Source organism: Leptopilina heterotoma, unplaced genomic scaffold (assembly GCF_015476425.1).
Source record: "Leptopilina heterotoma isolate Lh14 unplaced genomic scaffold, ASM1547642v1 Lhet_316, whole genome shotgun sequence".
In the NCBI taxonomy this organism is placed as follows: domain Eukaryota; kingdom Metazoa; phylum Arthropoda; class Insecta; order Hymenoptera; family Figitidae; genus Leptopilina; species Leptopilina heterotoma.
This window is the reverse complement of record NW_025111016.1, coordinates 386,682-404,954: the sequence shown is the minus strand read 5'-3', so window position 1 is coordinate 404,954 and position 18,273 is coordinate 386,682. Positions and strand designations below refer to the sequence as shown.

The window sequence follows — 18,273 nt, the reverse complement described above, 5'->3', positions numbered from 1 at the left end:
TAACAAGAATTACTTGCTATTTTAATTCACATACTAGAGTTTTGCCATTTTGTATGTTTCGGAGTTTCTTTTATTTAAAATAACAGTGTTTGAATTTGCCTATCTAGCGCCCGGTTATGTTTTTCCGTCTAAAAACTATTGGAATAAGAATTAATTTTTATTTTAATTAGCATAATGGAGTTTTAACATTTTTCATGTTCCGGAGTTTGTTTTATTCAAAATAACAATCTTTGAGTTTGCCTATCTAGCGCCCTGTTATGTCGTCCCGTCTAAAAACTATTGGAATAAGAATTAATTTTTATTTTAATTAACATACTGGAGTATTAAAGTTTTTTATGTTCCGTAGTTAGTTTTATTCAAAATAGCAGTCTTTGAATTTGCCTACCTAGCGCCCTGTTATGTTGTCCCACCCAAAAACTGTTGGAAACTTCTTCATTTGTCGTTTGAAGTAACATGTATAAGTAAAAAAAATTTTCTGGTTCCAGAACCTTATAATCGCAACATTTACAAAGGATTTACATTTACAAGGATTTTCAAGAATTTGTTATGGAAAATATTTTTTTAATTATTGTGCGGCATTGGTACTTTGACTCTAAAAGGAAATTAAGCATCAAATTAAAATGAATAAATAATACAAAGGTTTTTGTAAAATGAAGCATTTGGGGAATTGTGGGCCACGTGTTTTGGGGAAGTATTTGTTGCTTGTTTTTTGGCGATTTAATTGCACAATGCAGGTACACATTATTAAAATCACTCATAGTTATAGTTATTTAACAAAAACAAGTCTATTCATTGTGATTCATGCGATGAAGCTATTCACTTAAAATGTGTAATTGAGGCTCCGGATCTTAAAAGGGCACACGCGCGAACACACGGCAAATAATTTGGCCCCTGGAGATAAAATTTTGAAGTTGTTCAAAATGAATTTTAAATTATTGTTCCTTATACAGAATTTCAAGGCGAAACTTTTTTTTTAATAAAAATTTTTTATATAATTTCTCGTTTTCACGTAAATTGAAAAAAACGTGATTTTTTAAGTTAAGAAATTTTAATGAATTTTTGACTTCAACTCGTGACTACTTCGTTAAATATTAATATTTTTCCACAAAATTTACACACAATATTCTTCAAACTATTCCAAGAGTGAAACAATATTTGGAAATTTAAAAAAAAATTGTATGTCAAAGTAAATAATTATTTAAATAATTTTGTCGGAAAAATGATTCTCCTATTTTCAATTGAAAAAGTTGAGTGACGAATTTTCGTTTTCGGAAAACTTTCAGCGACAAAAATGTTCATTAATATGTTAGGAAGTTTTTTGGAAAATATCTTGCCATTTGATAATAAATTAAAGACAATAGAGCAATTTTAACATCGTCGCGCTCTGCTGTAAAATTGCGGCGTGGCGGCACACGTGTAGCATGGCCGCCATTACAAGACCAATGTATATATAGTTAGACATTGTTTACGTTTACAGCAGAGCGCGACGATGTTAAAATTGCTCTATTGTCTATAATTTATTATCAAATAGCGAGATATTTTCCAAAAAACTTCCTAACATATTAATGAACATTTTTGTCGCTGAAAGTTTTCCGAAAACGAAAATTCGTCACTCAACTTTTTCAATTGAAAATAGGAGAATCATTTTTCCGACAAAATTATTTAAATAATTATTTACTTTGACATACAATTTTTTTTTTAAATTTCCAAATATTGTTTCACTCTTGGAATAGTTTGAAGAATATTGTGTGTAAATTTCGTGGAAAAATATTAATATTTAACGAAGTAGTCACGAGTTGAAGTCAAAAATTCATTAAAATTTCTTAACTCAAAAAATCACGTTTTTTTCAATTTACGTGAAAACGAGAAATTATATAAAAAATTTTTATTAAAAAAAAAGTTTCGCCTTGAAATTCTGTACAAGAAACAATAATTTAAAATTCATTTTGAACAACTTCAAAATTTTATCTCCAGGGGCCAACTTATTTGCCGTGTGTTCGCGCGTGTGCCCTTTTAAGATCCGGAGCCTCAATTAATGAAGCCTATTTTACTTGTGGGTCAGTCCATTATATTTCACCTGAAGCCGTTGCGGCCTATTTTTAAAAAAATCTCATAATTTGTAAAAATGATGTTTAATATCTATAGAATTCATTTTTGAGAATTATTTTATAAAATTTTTTTAATTTAACTTAGAATTTTAATTTTTAAATTGAGTTGGACTGAAAAAAGGTTAGATTGACAGTTATGTAAATTTAATAAAAAAGCATGGAAATAATTTAGATAATAGAAATTTCTTGAATGATATTTGTTAAAAATGAGCTAATTTACTTGTATAAATAGATTATTATGTAAACATACTCAAAATAATAGATAAAAATTGATTTTAAAACTTAACTATGAAATGTCAAAAGTCACTACATTTTAATTACATTTTTCTAAAAAGATTATAAATATAAAAAAATTTATTTCTATTTAAGGACGCTGCACGGTGGGAAATATTTAAAAGTACGCATAGGCGTAGCAAGCGATTTCTCCCCATGTTCCACTCTTTTCCCCTCTTTTCAGCACTCTTGATGCAATTTTTTGACTTTGATAATTAATTAAAATAAATCCAGATTGAAAATGAAAAAAAGGGCGATTTAAGGAAAAAAAATATTTAACAGAGAATATTCAACAAGTTTTCTTATGACGATTAGATGTTTCTGTGGTCGTGAATATCAATCCGCGTTTTTCAAAACATAGCAAACTGACAGCTCCATATGGGAGGTTAGTCATGGCCGACTATATCAGGTTGCACCGTTTGCGTAGTACAGTAGAAATGAACGTGAGGAACAAAAATATTAAATGTCAATTATACTCTCATTGTTTACTATTACATTTATTATTTGTTTATTTATTTATTTATTATTGTTATTATATCTATTATTATTTATTATTTTACTTACTTTTTAAAAATATTATTATGGAGAAGTATTAAAACAATAAAGGAAAATTTTTTATGAAAAAATTATTAAACAAATAAAATTTCTAAACAAAAAAAAGTAAATAATAAAAAATTATGAAATGTATAATTTGTTAAATTATATTAGTTATAAAAATTTTTTTAAACAGAATTATTTCAAATACCAAGATTAATTTTTTTATAGACAATTTGAAAATTATTACACTGGGAATAATATTGACACATTTAGAAAAATTAAATTTTAATGGATATTTTTAAGTATATGAAAAATATAATTTAAATATTTCACAAAATTAGTTTTAATGTAATTTTTTATAAGGAATTCAACGGTCATAAAATAAAAGCGGACAGAAAATATTTTGACCTTTTTCAATTTTCATTTTTCTTAAAAATTGGTGGATTTCGAAACACACGCGTAATTTGGTAGAAAATAGGTTTTTAAATCCATGAAAAAAATTCCAAATGAAATCGATGATTTTCATAATTACCTATAGAAGTATTGTTTTGAAAAAAATCTTTGTTTTTAAACTGAAAATTTTAAAAATAACATTGTTATTCAATTTTTCTATATGGAAAATAATTTTTTTATTTATTTAATTTCTGATCATTAAAAATTTACATTACTTTTTTTTATACTTTTCCATTATAATATTTCTAAAAAGTAAGAATAATAATAAATAATAATAGATAAATAAACAAATAGGGGAGACTGGGGCGAAAAGTTAAACTGCCAAAACCGTTAAAATTCATTATCTTTCGAACGAAAATAGTTAGAGCATTGTAATTTTAATTATAGAAGGGTGTTATCACCCTAAATAAATGTCCGGAGTTGTGTGCAATTCTGTTTATTTTTGTGGTGTCGATATTGAAAGTTTTTTTCAACCTACTTTTGAAAATTTTTTCGAAAAAGAAAATATCAACTTTTAAGTATATTTTTTGAATTTATTCTCATCGCGATTTTTTTACTTCATTATTTGGGTCCCCTGAAAAGATACCTGAAGGTATTTACTAAATATCTTCAGTCAGATTTTTTATATTTGTTGTTAAAGCCAAAAACGCACCCTGGGGCGAAAAGTTAAATGTATTTTTACATGTTATTAAAAATTTTTTTTTATTTTTCGTTTTTTTGGGTTTATTTGTTTAAAAATGATTTATTTAACATTGGGCAAGTAATCTGTCAAAAAATAAGACCGTTCACGTAAAATAAACCAAAAAAATTTTTTTTTTTGAAATTTCAATTTTTTAACTTTACAACTATTCTAAAGCTTTTGTCAAATAAACAAAGATCTTTTATTTACTAAATTACTTGTTTACGTATACTTTAACTTATCTACTACTTATCACCTATCAGAAAATAGTTTTAGTAGGCTAAAAATAGAATTTAACTTTTCGCCCCAGGGTGGGGCGAAAAGTTTAAAAAAACAAAATTTTCAAAAAAGGACAAAACATGTATTTTTTGTGAAAATACCAGGAAATTTTTTATTGAAAGTTGTAGAGGACAAGTACAATATTGATATACAAATATTTGCATCTAAGCGGCTTATATTGCCAAAAAAAAATCATTTATGCAAAATTTAACTTTTCGCCCCAGTCTCCCCTAAATATAATTATTTATATAACATTAAATAATAAAAGTAATGACTTATTATTTTTGTTGATCATCTACATCCCTACATTACCATAGTGTAAATACTTTCAACACGAAAACGGTGCAACCTGTTATGGTCGGCCATTTCCTACATCGAGCTGTTGCTTTGTTTTGTAAAACGCGGATTCATATTTACGCTCATAAAAACATCTAATCGTCATAAGGAAGTTTGAATTATATTCTCCATTAAATATTATTTTTCCCTAAATCGCGCTTTTTTTCATTTCCTGTCTGAATTTTTCAAAATTAATTATCAAAGTCGAAAACTTCCCCTCTTTTGGTGTAATTTTTGACTTTGATAATTAATTTTTAAAAATCCAGACAGAAAATGAAAAAAAGGGCGATTTAGGGAAAAATAATATTTAATAGAGAATACAAAACAATCTTTCTTATGACGATTAGATGTTTCTATGGGCGTCAATATCAATCCGCGTTTTACGAAACATTTCAAACTGATAGCTCAATATGAGAAGTTGGGACATGGCCGACCATAACAGGTTGCTCCGTTTGCGTGGTACAGTAGGAATATGCGTGAGGAACAAAAATATTAAATGTCAATTACTCTTATTGTTTACTATTATATTTATTATTGTTATTATATCTATTATTATTTATTATTATACTTACTTTTTAAAATATTATTATGGAAAAGTATTAAAACAATAAAGGAAAATTTTTTATGAAAAAATTATTAAACAAATAAAATTTCTAAACAAAAAAAAGTAAATAATAAAAAATTATGAAATGTATAATTTGTTAAATTATATTAGTTATAAAAATTTTTTTAAACAGAATTATTTCAAATACCAAGATTAATTTTTTTATAGACAATTTGAAAATTATTACACTGGGAATAATATTGACACATTTAGAAAAATTAAATTTTAATGGATAATTTTTTTCTTTATTATTTATCAACTATAGTTTATTCCTAAAAAGACTATTTTTAGAAAAAATATTTGGTTTTTTTATTTCTAATGATTTAAAATTTTATGCTTTTTTCCCCAAATTTTTCACTTTGATAATTTATTTTAAAAAACCTGAAACTTTTTTTAAAAAATTGGCTTTTAGAAATAAACTACAGTCAATAAACATTCTAAGAAAATGTTTTTTTAATTATTTAATGTTTCTATGACCGTCAATATGAATCCGGCTTTTACAAAGCAATACAAATAAATTGCTGTCTCTATATAGAAAACGTCCTTATATATTTAATTATCACTTCAATGTAAACGATAGTAAACAGACATAGGATAAGTGCGCTAATTATTGCTGCGGATGCTTAAATTTCTGCGCGTTTGTTAAATAAGTCATTATTTATCACTTAAGAAAATATTAATGTTTTAAAAATGTTGAAAAAATTATTTTGAACAATTCTTAATACAATTTTCTTTAAAGATACATATTTAAAATAAAAGTACTTTATTTTAAGTTGCTGCGGACAAAATGATATCTAAATGCATATTATTTTGGCCTCAGAAACTGAAGGCGCTCGCACAGCTCTACCGCCTGCCTGCGTGCCTGATGGTCGTCATGGTAACACATAAGAGTAAGAGAGTCAGAAAATTCAAATTATAATTTGAATTTTCTGACTCTCTTTGAAAATTCAAATTATAATTTGAATTTTCTGACTCTCTTACTCTTATGTGTTACCATGACGACCATCAGGCACGCAGGCAGGCAGGCGGTAGAGCTGTGCGAGCGCCTTCAGTTTCTGAGGCCAAAATAATATGCATTTAGATATCATTTTGTCCGCAGCAACTTAAAATAAAGTACTTTTATTTTAAATATGTATCTTTAAAGAAAATTGTATTAAGAATTGTTCAAAATAATTTTTTCAACATTTTTAAAACATTAATATTTTCTTAAGTGATAAATAATGACTTATTTAACAAACGCGCAGAAATTTAAGCATCCGCAGCAATAATTAGCGCACTTATCCTATGTCTGTTTACTATCGTTTACATTGAAGTGATAATTAAATATATAAGGACGTTTTCTATATAGAGACAGCAATTTATTTGTATTGCTTTGTATAATTCTGTTTAAAAAAATTTTCATAACTAATATAATTTAACAAATTATACATTTCATAATTTTTTATTATTTACTTTTTTTTGTTTAGAAATTTTATTTGTTTAATAATTTTTTCATAAAAAATTTTCCTTTATTGTTTTAATACTTTTCCATAATAATATTTTTAAAAAGTAAGTATAATAATAAATAATAATAGATATAATAACAATAATAAATATAATAGTAAACAATAAGAGTAATTGACATTTAATATTTTTGTTCCTCACGCATATTCCTACTGTACCACGCAAACGGAGCAACCTGTTATGGTCGGCCATGTCCCAACTTCTCATATTGAGCTATCAGTTTGAAATGTTTCGTAAAACGCGGATTGATATTGACGCCCATAGAAACATCTAATCGTCATAAGAAAGATTGTTTTGTATTCTCTATTAAATATTATTTTTCCCTAAATCGCCCTTTTTTTCATTTTCTGTCTGGATTTTTAAAAATTAATTATCAAAGTCAAAAATTACACCAAAAGAGGGGAAGTTTTCGACTTTGATAATTAATTTTGAAAAATTCAGACAGGAAATGAAAAAAAGGGCGATTTAGGGAAAAATAATATTTAATGGAGAATATAATTCAAACTTCCTTATGACGATTAGATGTTTTTATGAGCGTAAATATGAATCCGCGTTTTACAAAACAAAGCAACAGCTCGATGTAGGAAATGGCCGACCATAACAGGTTGCACCGTTTTCGTGTTGAAAGTATTTACACTATGGTAATGTAGGGATGTAGATGATCAACAAAAATAATAAGTCATTACTTTTATTATTTAATGTTATATAAATAATTATATTTAGGGGAGACTGGGGCGAAAAGTTAAATTTTGCATAAATGATTTTTTTTTGGCAATATAAGCCGCTTAGATGCAAATATTTGTATATCAATATTGTACTTGTCCTCTACAACTTTCAATAAAAAAGTTCCTGGTATTTTCACAAAAAATACATGTTTTGTCCTTTTTTGAAAATTTTGTTTTTTTTAACTTTTCGCCCCACCCTGGGGCGAAAAGTTAAATTCTATTTTTAGCCTACTAAAACTATTTTCTGATAGGTGATAAGTAGTAGATAAGTTAAAGTATACGTAAACGGGTGACTTCAAATAAAAGGGAATATTGCTGTCCCCCGCTCCATAAATTGACTTATAAGTTGGTTTTTTGTCAATGTGAAGCTTTTTTCTGTAGTTAGTGATGAAATAAATTTACCCTCCAAGTTTAATACCAATTGGCAGAATAGAAAACGAGATAACCCATTAGAAACAAACAAAAATAGGCAGAAATGTCATTGCTGTCCCTGTCCCCGGGCTACTTCTGTAAGTTTCAAACGTTCATAATGTTCCCAAATGTCTTTTGAAACTTTAAAAAAAATTTCCACTGCTTTATCTACCCTTATAGTCTGATAACTCGACACATTTTGATAAAATTTTTTAATTTTTGTACGCAAAAAAAATCATGAACAGATGTCTCTCACTTTTTAAATTTTACCTTGGAAAAAACCTACTTACTTCTCAAGTTTCCTTAAAATTTTTTACTCTCAGTTATAGGTTTTAGAGTTAAATTTTCTATAATATTGATTCATAATCTCGAAAATAAAAAAAAAATTTGCTACCTTCGGTTTATCGTTATTACTTGACAGGCAGGCAGAAAATACGGCAGAATATTTCGATCTTATTTAGTCATTACTGTCCCGTTCCCCAAAATCCAGGAAATGGTAGAAATTAATTAGGAATAACGAATTTCTAGGTGGATTTGCAAGTATTTTCGAATGCCATTGCACAGAATATTTTAAAACACTTATGTAATGACTGAAATTCAATTTTCGCCAGAATGTCATTACTGTCCCTGTCATTACTGTCCCCCATTTTCAGTATTTTGACGGTATTCTGCAACAAAATAATTTTTTTCATAAAAATTTTGGCATGTAATGCTCGGTGAATTTTATTTCTGTAATTTTGAGAATATAAATCATCCGAAAATAATATTGATAACCCCTTAATTGAAAATTATTTTTTTACATGCACCGAAGGCAGAATTCCCTTTTATTTGAAGTCACCCAAACAAGTAATTTAGTAAATAAAAGATCTTTGTTTATTTGACAAAAGCTTTAGAATAGTTGTAAAGTTAAAAAATTGAAATTTCAAAAAAAAAAATTTTTTTGGTTTATTTTACGTGAACGGTCTTATTTTTTGACAGAGTACTTGCCCAATGTTAAATAAATCATTTTTAAACAAATAAACCCAAAAAAACGAAAAATAAAAAAAAAATTTTTAATAACATGTAGAAATACATTTAACTTTTCGCCCCAGGGTGCGTTTTTGGCTTTAACAACAAATATAAAAAATCTGACTGAAGATATTTAGCAAATACCTTCAGGTATCTTTTCAGGGGACCCAAATAATGAAGTAAAAAAATCGCGATGAGAATAAATTCAAAAAATATACTTAAAAGTTGATATTTTCTTTTTCGAAAAAATTTTCAAAAGTAGGTTGAAAAAAAACTTTCAATATCGACACCACAAAAATAAACAGAATTGCACACAACTCCGGACATTTATTTAGGGTGATAACACCCTTCTATAATTAAAATTACAATGCTCTAACTATTTTCGTCCGAAAGATAATGAATTTTAACGGTTTTGGCAGTTTAACTTTTCGCCCCAGTCTCCCCTATTTGTTTATTTATCTATTATTATTTATTATTATTCTTACTTTTTAGAAATATTATAATGGAAAAGTATAAAAAAAAGTAATGTAAATTTTTAATGATCAGAAATTAAATAAATAAAAAATTATTTTCCATATAGAAAAATTGAATAACAATGTTATTTTTAAAATTTTCAGTTTAAAAACAAAGATTTTTTTCAAAACAATACTTCTATAGGTAATTATGAAAATCATCGATTTCATTTGGAATTTTTTTCATGGATTTAAAAACCTATTTTCTACCAAATTACGCGTGTGTTTCGAAATCCACCAATTTTTAAGAAAAATGAAAATTGAAAAAGGTCAAAATATTTTCTGTCCGCTTTTATTTTATGACCGTTGAATTCCTTATAAAAAATTACTTTAAAACTAATTTTGTGAAATATTTAAATTATATTTTTCATATACTTAAAAATATCAATAATAAAAATAACAATAAAAAATTTTTAAAATTATAAATTTCATAATTTTTTATTATTTACTTCTTTTTGTTTAGAAATTTTATTTGTTTAATAATTTTTTCATAAAAAATTTTCCTTTATTGTTTTAATACTTCTCCATAATAATATTTTTAAAAAGTAAGTAAAATAATAAATAATAATAGATATAATAACAATAATAAATAAATAAACAAATAATAAATGTAATAGTAAACAATGAGAGTATAATTGACATTTAATATTTTTGTTCCTCACGTTCATTTCTACTGTACTACGCAAACGGTGCAACCTGATATAGTCGGCCATGACTAACCTCCCATATGGAGCTGTCAGTTTGCTATGTTTTGAAAAACGCGGATTGATATTCACGCCCACAGAAACATCTAATCGTCATAAGAAAACTTGTTGAATATTCTCTGTTAAATATTTTTTTTCCTTAAATCGCCCTTTTTTTCATTTTCAATCTGGATTTATTTTAATTAATTATCAAAGTCAAAAAATTGCATCAAGAGTGCTGAAAAGAGGGGAAAAGAGTGGAACATGGGGAGAAATCGCTTGCTACGCCTATGCGTACTTTTAAATATTTCCCACCGTGCAGCGTCCTTAATGTAAAGTATTTTCAATGTTCTTTCATAATATGTGCTAACTTTTTAATGTTATAATATAGAAATATGAAAAATTTTACCTTTAATATTGAGTGTTTCATGATTTTCAGTGATTTTAATCACTTATTTCTTCTCAGGTGCAAGACTAAAAAATCCAATTTTTGTCTTAATATTTAAGTTTGACCTTCTTTTCCATTCTATTAAATTTTGGTGATGGAGAACGAGCTACTTTGTAGTTTTATTCATGTTTAAAAAATCTGCTTCCAAAAGCGAGTTTGTTGGTTAAAATGCAGGTAATTTTATAACACTGAAGTTGGCTATCTCAATAGTCATGCAAAAATCTACTTGCATTTTAACCAACAAATTAGTTTTTTCAGTAGATTTTTTCAACTAAATTTAAACTGAAAAGTAGCTCGTTCTCCATCACCAAAATTTAATAGAATGGAAAAGAAGTTCAAACTTAAATATTAAGACAAAAATTGGATTTTTTAGTCTTGCACCTGAGAAGAAATAAGTAATTAAAATCACGGAATATCATGAAACACTTAATATTAAAGGTAAAATTTTTTCTATTTCTATATTATAAAATTAAAATGTTAGCACATATTATGAAAGTACATTGAAAATACTTTACATGAAATAGTAATACATTTTTTAATATTTATAAACTTTTTAGAAAAATCTAATTAAAATGTAGGGACTTTTGACATTTCATAGGTAAATTTTAAAATCAATTTTTATCTATTATTTTGGGTATGTTTACATAATAATCTATTTATACAAGTAAATTAGCTCATTTTTAACAAATATCAATCAAGAAATTTGTATTATCTAAATTATTCCCATGCTTTTTTATTTTTCATAACTGTCAATATAACCTTTTTTCTGTCCAACTCAATTTAAAAATTAAAATTCTAAGTTAAATTCAAAAAATTTTATAAAATAATTCTCAAAAATGAATTCTATGGATATTCAACATCATTTTTACAAATTATGAGATTTTTTAAAAAATAGGCCGCAACGGCTTCAGGTGAAATATAATGGACTGACCCTTGTCCAAATTTTGATTCCGATTAATTTCATTTTCTTACTTTTTCTTTTCTAATTTTAAACTAACAATTAAACATTTTTAATATTTCTAACCATTTAATAAATATATTTCATTGTTATTTTTTATTTTGAACTTAATTTAGGCAGTTGCCCACAATTATCCCACATTTTTAAATATCATGAAAGTGCACTATTTGGTAAAACTGGAATTTCTTTTAAGTAAGTGATAATTTTAGGAAACTGACTATGACATATGTTAGTTTATACCTCTTACTGATACAAAAAATTTAAATATTAGAAAAAAACAATTTTTTGTGTAAGATGTTGAGCTAAGAAAAAGTTTGTCCCACAATACCCCAATCTCCCTTAAATATTTAAATATATTTATTTTAAAAACATATCACTTTAATTAAATTTAAATAGTGTAGGGTGGGGCATTACTATTCGCGGGCGAAACTATTCCACAGTCCTGGGGAGAAAACTATTCATCCGATTGAAGTCCCTTTTACACTGTATACTTGTCATGTGAAATGAATATTGTACGCCACATTTGAGCTTTTGGCGCCATCCATCTACGGCGCCCTCGACCTCCACTCGTGTCACGAAAACCACCGTAAATAAATGGCTGCCTTTACGTACCTTGTTGCTAAATATACTATTAAAGCTAAAATTCTAACAAAAATTTCAGTGTTTTAAAAAAAATTTTATCTAAATTTTTCTAGATTTTTGAAAAAGTTGAAGTCAAGAGACTAAAATGAGAAAATTTGATAATTTTTTTTATTTCTTTCTCACTCCACAACTCAAAAAATAGTTAACGAAATGACTTTAAAGACAGTTTATTTTACGCAAAATTTAATCAGCTTTCTAACCGTATTTAAGTTTTTTTTTGTATCTGCTTTTATTTCCGAAATATGATTGAAAAAGTGATAGCATGTTTTTTCATAGAGTCGCGTGTAATCGTCCTGATACTCGTGGACTGTAGTGTCAGTAATTAAAATTTTTTGTTTATCCACATGCATGGGCCATAAATATACCAATAAACATACAAATCCTTCAAGTTTCAACTTTAATTTAATACTAAAAAAGTTATAAAAACTTATTCGGTTCGCGAGATATCATTATAAATGTCAGAGCATGTTTTTGGACAAATGCATTGAATTAGTTAATTTTGTACGGTTTTTGACTGAAAATGCTCTGACGTTTATAACTTTTCAAGGTCTCACTCTGATTTTTTCATCCCAATGGAAAGCTTACCATTTCTCCTATGAGCCATGTAAAATTCAGAGTTGGACCTTGAAAAGTTATAAACGTCAGAGGTCAAATTGAAAGAAAACAATTTTTTTTCATCACCAGCTTGTAGCTCGTGAAATACCCTTCAAAAATCACTATTCTACTAATAATAGTAACATTTTGGCAAAGTTTCGAGAAAATTCAATTTTGACCTGGACAGTTGAGGAATTTTGCCCCCTATATAAGTTTTAAATTTTGTCCACAATTTTTAAAAAATATGCAGGAGTTTAAAAAATTGTAAAAAGTGTACATACCCAATGGGAAATCTCTGTACAATGTCAACAATGACAAATGGCGCAGGACAGAACCATTTGTTCTTCCAGCATTTTGCCAAGTCTTGGCAGGGTAATCTTGACGCAGGACAGAATAAATGGTTCTGCCATAGTTATGCCAAACCTTGTCAGGAAAATCTTGGCGCAGAATAGAATAAATGTTTTCGCCATTGTAATGCCATATATTGGCAAGTAAACTTCGGCTTAGTACTGTAAATATGTTTTTAACAACTTAATTTCAAAATTCATAAATTGAATAATTTTTTTGTTAATTATTCACTGAAAAAAAATTCAATACGAAATTAACAATTTATCGTTAGTTAAAATATTTGTAGTCATATTCATATATAAATTTTTAGTAATATGAATTAAAATTATGAAGTTGAATATACTTTTTATTTTTTAAAGGGTTAAAATGACTTTTTTGAATTTTCTTTGTACTTGATTTTGATAACTAGTGAGAGCTGGTAAAGCGAACTACATTGGACAAGTTAAACAAATTTAAAGAAATTAACACAAGCTTCTTGGTAAAACCAACCATCTTGTTAGGTTGTTATTGTTTTCATTCACATTTCACAAAAAGTAACCTCACTTTTTTGTTATTTTTTAATTATATGCAAATGATTGACATGAAGCATTTTTTACTGTATCTTGAAATATTCTTTATTGTTTTATTATTCTTCTGGTAAATATTTAAACAATGTTCTTATGTATAAAAGTCTCGTATTTGTTTTAATGGTGTAATGTAATTATTCGGTACTTATTTGCATTTGGCATTATTGTTATTCATAGTGGCAAATTCTTTCAATAAATTAAATTGGCAAATAATTTTGTAAAATCTGTTTATTTAAATGAAAAGTTAGAATATAAATTTATTTTATATAAAAATTTAGGAATTTTATTCATTAAGCTTAAATTTATTGCACTAATCTTTCATTTAAAAATTAATTTTTAAATGATTCCTTATATTTTAATATTCTTCTGTAATATATATTAAATATAATGTATATTATAATATACCATTGTTGCAATTACAATATCCCACTTTCAAGTTACACTGTATAAAGAAAGGTACTAATTTAGTACCAATTTTGGTACTAAATCGTCATTTGCTTCTATTTGAAATCCCTTTAGTAAAATTACTACTTTCAGCGCGTCAATTTTACAATTTTCTGTAAATTTACTACTATGAAAGTAGGCAATAAAAGGACAAAATTATTACTGATTATTACCTACTTTCATAGTAGTAAATTTACAGAAAATTGTAAAATTGACACGCTGAAAGTAGTAATTTTATTAAAGGGATTGTAAATTCGCTACTTTCAAAGGTGGTATTTTACAAATTCCTGTAAAAAACTGTAAATCTACAGAAAAATTTTTTTACAGTGCACATGTGAAACACGGTATACAAGAATTTGAATGTGTGAGTGATGTGCAGAAGCACCGCGCCGGCGACTTTTCGAAACGAAAAACGCCTGGTTAAAGGAAGACTCTTGACTCATCCCCACTACCGAAGTTTCACCTCCTGTCTCTAGCCTTCTTGATTCTACCAGTACTGAAATTCAGTGTAGCCCCGATACTGCCAACGCTGGTATAGTAGTGCATTTCCCATTGGGTATGTACATGACATTTTTTCTGGACTTCTTTGAATTTCTTGATGTTTGAAACAACTTTTTATAATAAAATGTTCAAGATTTAAGTAATGTTCAGACATAAGTATGATTTTATTTAAATATATTACATATGGGGCATTCCATTTCAAAACGAACCACCTTATAAACAATTGACATTGTAAGGCAATTTTTAAATAATTAGTTCTCCTATTTATTGAAGCGAAACTTTATTTACTATTAGTGATTTTAAAAGAAAAATTTCGCAACTTTATGATGGTAAGATTTTTTTTTTTAAATAATAAAATTTATGAAAAAAATTAAGTTTGAAAGTTAACCTTTTAAATATCTCAAAACATGTCGCGCCCGATTTTCTTGAAACTTATGTCAAAATGAATGGAATTTATATATTTTATAAATATAGATAAGAAAATTTTTAAAAAAATGTAAAGAAATTAATTTTGAAATTTTCAAAAAAAATTTTTTGTTTTTTTTTTGTTACACCTTTAATTTTTCTTTTAAAAAATACCTTAGAGTTTCCTCTTTGATATATTTAATATTTTTTCCAGGTTTTTAAAAAATGTAGTTTTTTCAAAAAACGACTTTTTTGAAAAATAACTTTAAAAACTCTTTTTTTTTGGAAACTACTTAAAAAATTTTTCTTGAAAATTTTAAAATAATTAATTTAGAATTATTTTTTTAAATTTTGAAATATTTTTTTAAACTGTCTTATTTATGTTTCTAACGCAAATTTAAATTTCATTTAAATCGGTTAAGTAGTTTCCGAAAAAATGAGTCTTTTAGGTTGTTTTTCAAAAATCTGCAAAATATATATATTTAAGAGGAAACTCTAAGGAATTTTTAAAAATAAAAATTGTAGGTGTAACTTTAATACAAAGTAAAAAAAAAATTTCAAATTAATTTTTTTGGAAATTTTTTTTAAATTTTGAAATATTTTTTCTAAATTGTTTTATTTATACGACAAGAGATGATTCTATCACTCAGAGTGATCGTTAAATTACACTATTTATTGTGTTATTTATGTTTACAACATATATAAATTTCATTTAGATCGTTTAAGTAGTTTCCGAAAAAATGAATTTTTGGGTTTTTTTCAAAAAAATCGTTTTTTGAAAAAACTATATTTGTCAAAAATTGAGAAAAAATATATATTAAAGAGGAAACTCTAAGGTATTTTTTAAAAAAAAATTGATGATGTGTTATTAAAAAAAATCAAAAAAAAATTTTTGAAAATTTTAAAATCAATTTCTTTAAATTTTTTTTTGGAAAAAAATTATGAAAAATTTTTTTTAAATTGTCGTATCTATATTTAAATTCCATTCAAATCGGTTAAGTACTTTCCGAAAAAATGAGTTTTTTTATTTTTCTTCCCTCCTCCATAACTCCTAAAGGAAGTTTAAAAAAAATCGACCCAATACACGATTTTTGATTTAAGTTAAAATCAATTCTGTAGGTGGTGTGGAAAGGTTTTATGTACAAATTGGAAAGGGCATGTGTCAAAAGTATTTAAAATGTTTCAAGACCACCGTGTGACAGAATTTCTAGCAAACAGAGAAAACATTAACTTTGAAACGAACTTTAGTTTATAATGTTAAAAGATGTATTTTAGTTGTTGACCAGAATTATTTGTAGTGAAAATGATATAAAGAAAGTGTTTGTTTTTGCTGGTCTTTATTTACATTTGCTGGTATTTAATTAATTTCTAATGTTTTATTTTCAGTGTGTACAAATTGTTGAAAGAATACAAAGATTGGGCTTGACACGTGAAGAATATTACATACTAAAAGCACTAATCCTAGCAAACAGTGATGTAAGATTGGATGAACCGCAAGCTCTTTATCGTTTTCGAGACAGCATCTTATATTCTTTGTCGGATTGTGTAGCTTCCGTACGACCTGGTCAAGCTCTGCGAGCTATACAAAATATGTTCCTAATTATGCCTGGTCTTAGACAAGCAGATGGTATAGTGAGAAGATTTTGGTCAAATGTTTATCGAACTGGCAAAGTACCGATGAATAAGCTATTTGTGGAAATGCTTGAAGCTGCGGGATATCGATGAGTGAAAATTCACAGTAAGAAAATATTAAAATTACTAAGACACGACTCAATGATAAAAAAACAATTCTCTCCAGAGAAATGCTGAAATATTACTCGACATTTTGATTAAATCTTTTACAATGAAATTTTTTGTACAAAATGTTCACCTGTAAAGAAAAGGAACACTATATTTCTGTTAGAATGACATTACGAATATTTCTGTATTTCTCTTATTAATGAGTAAAACAAAACAATTGAATTATTTTAATTTAGTGTTATTTTTACTTCTTTGAAAGTATCAGGAGTATAAAAATGCCAAAGAGTAATTAGATGTTTAGTTTATATACAAACATATTATATATATATATATATATATATATATATATATATATATATATATGTATAAAGGCAGCTATATTCAAAACAAGTTAATTTTTATACTGTAAAAATCATTGAATCGTGACTTCAATTTATAGAAATGATAAAATTGTGTGAATAGAGAAAGAAAGTATTAGGAAAATTATATATATTATTGTATAAGATCCACGCTTGAAAAATTTTAATAGATGCATAGAATTGCTGTGTAGATAAAAAAGTAAAGTTGTTCACATGTGCCGCAAGTAATAAAACTGTATGAAGGAAATATATTCAGGGATATTTTGTATATAATTATTGCTGTTATAAAAAAACCGCTTTAAATTCAATAGCGAATAAAATTTTTGACTTTCACAAATTAATAGAAAAAAATAGACATGATTTCTATTAATAACAAAAGAGAAGTCTTGTGATGAGTAATAAAAATTGCTTTTTCTTAGTTTATGAAAAATTAACTGAGTTATAAGTTTCTTCTTTTTTTTTTGTTTTTTGCTTTAAGAAACTTTATTTTAAGTCATGTTTTGATTTCTTGGTAATAACATTAAACTTTTATACTTATCAAACAATGTAAAATTATCAAAATTTCTGTATATTGTAATAAATCATAAATTTATTTAATTATTTCAAACATTTTTTAATTTTCATCCTAAACATTTGAAATAATAGAAATAAAATTTATAGCAGAAATTTCACATCTATGCTATTATTGAAATGGAAAATATATCAACGGATTCTGTTAGTTTACGTTGAACGTGAATTAAGTTATTTAAGATTTTGTGTTGTTATAACTATCATATTCTTAAAAAACATTTAATTATTTAAACAAAAACCTTGAGGCAAATTTTGTAATACGTACTTTTTCCCAAAAATTTAAAAATAATTTTTCGTTGATTAGTATCTATAAATCATTGACTGACAAGTAAAACTGATTACGACTCTAATGTCAATTTTTAAAGATTCAAAATAGCAAATCCTATATGGCGGTAGAAAATTTTTAAAAAAATTAAATTTCTGTCTTAAAGATTATTTGGTATGTTTTATGGTTTGCTGAATACGAATATGATGCCAGTTTTTAAGGGGCTCATCCCGTGTGACGGCTGTTTTTTAAGTGTTTTTTTGAATTTTCTTTTTAAGAACCATGAAAACTGATTCAAGTCTAGGTCAATCGAAGCGTTTTT

At 26.1% G+C, this 18,273-nt stretch overlaps 1 protein-coding gene across 3 annotated transcripts in view; it reads left to right on the top strand.

Annotated features, from left to right (window-relative positions):
- The window catches only part of LOC122504785 (steroid hormone receptor ERR2), a 183,911-nt gene extending 166,195 nt beyond the window's left edge, over window positions 1–17,716 (top strand). For all 3 annotated transcript variants that reach the window (XM_043616031.1, XM_043616029.1, XM_043616030.1), the window contains one exon: window positions 16,404–17,716. In XM_043616031.1, the coding sequence (XP_043471966.1) occupies window positions 16,404–16,742 (339 nt within the window). In that variant the 3' untranslated portion in view covers window positions 16,743–17,716. The remainder of the gene's footprint in view (window positions 1–16,403) is intronic.
- The last annotated feature ends 557 nt before the right edge of the window (window positions 17,717–18,273 follow it).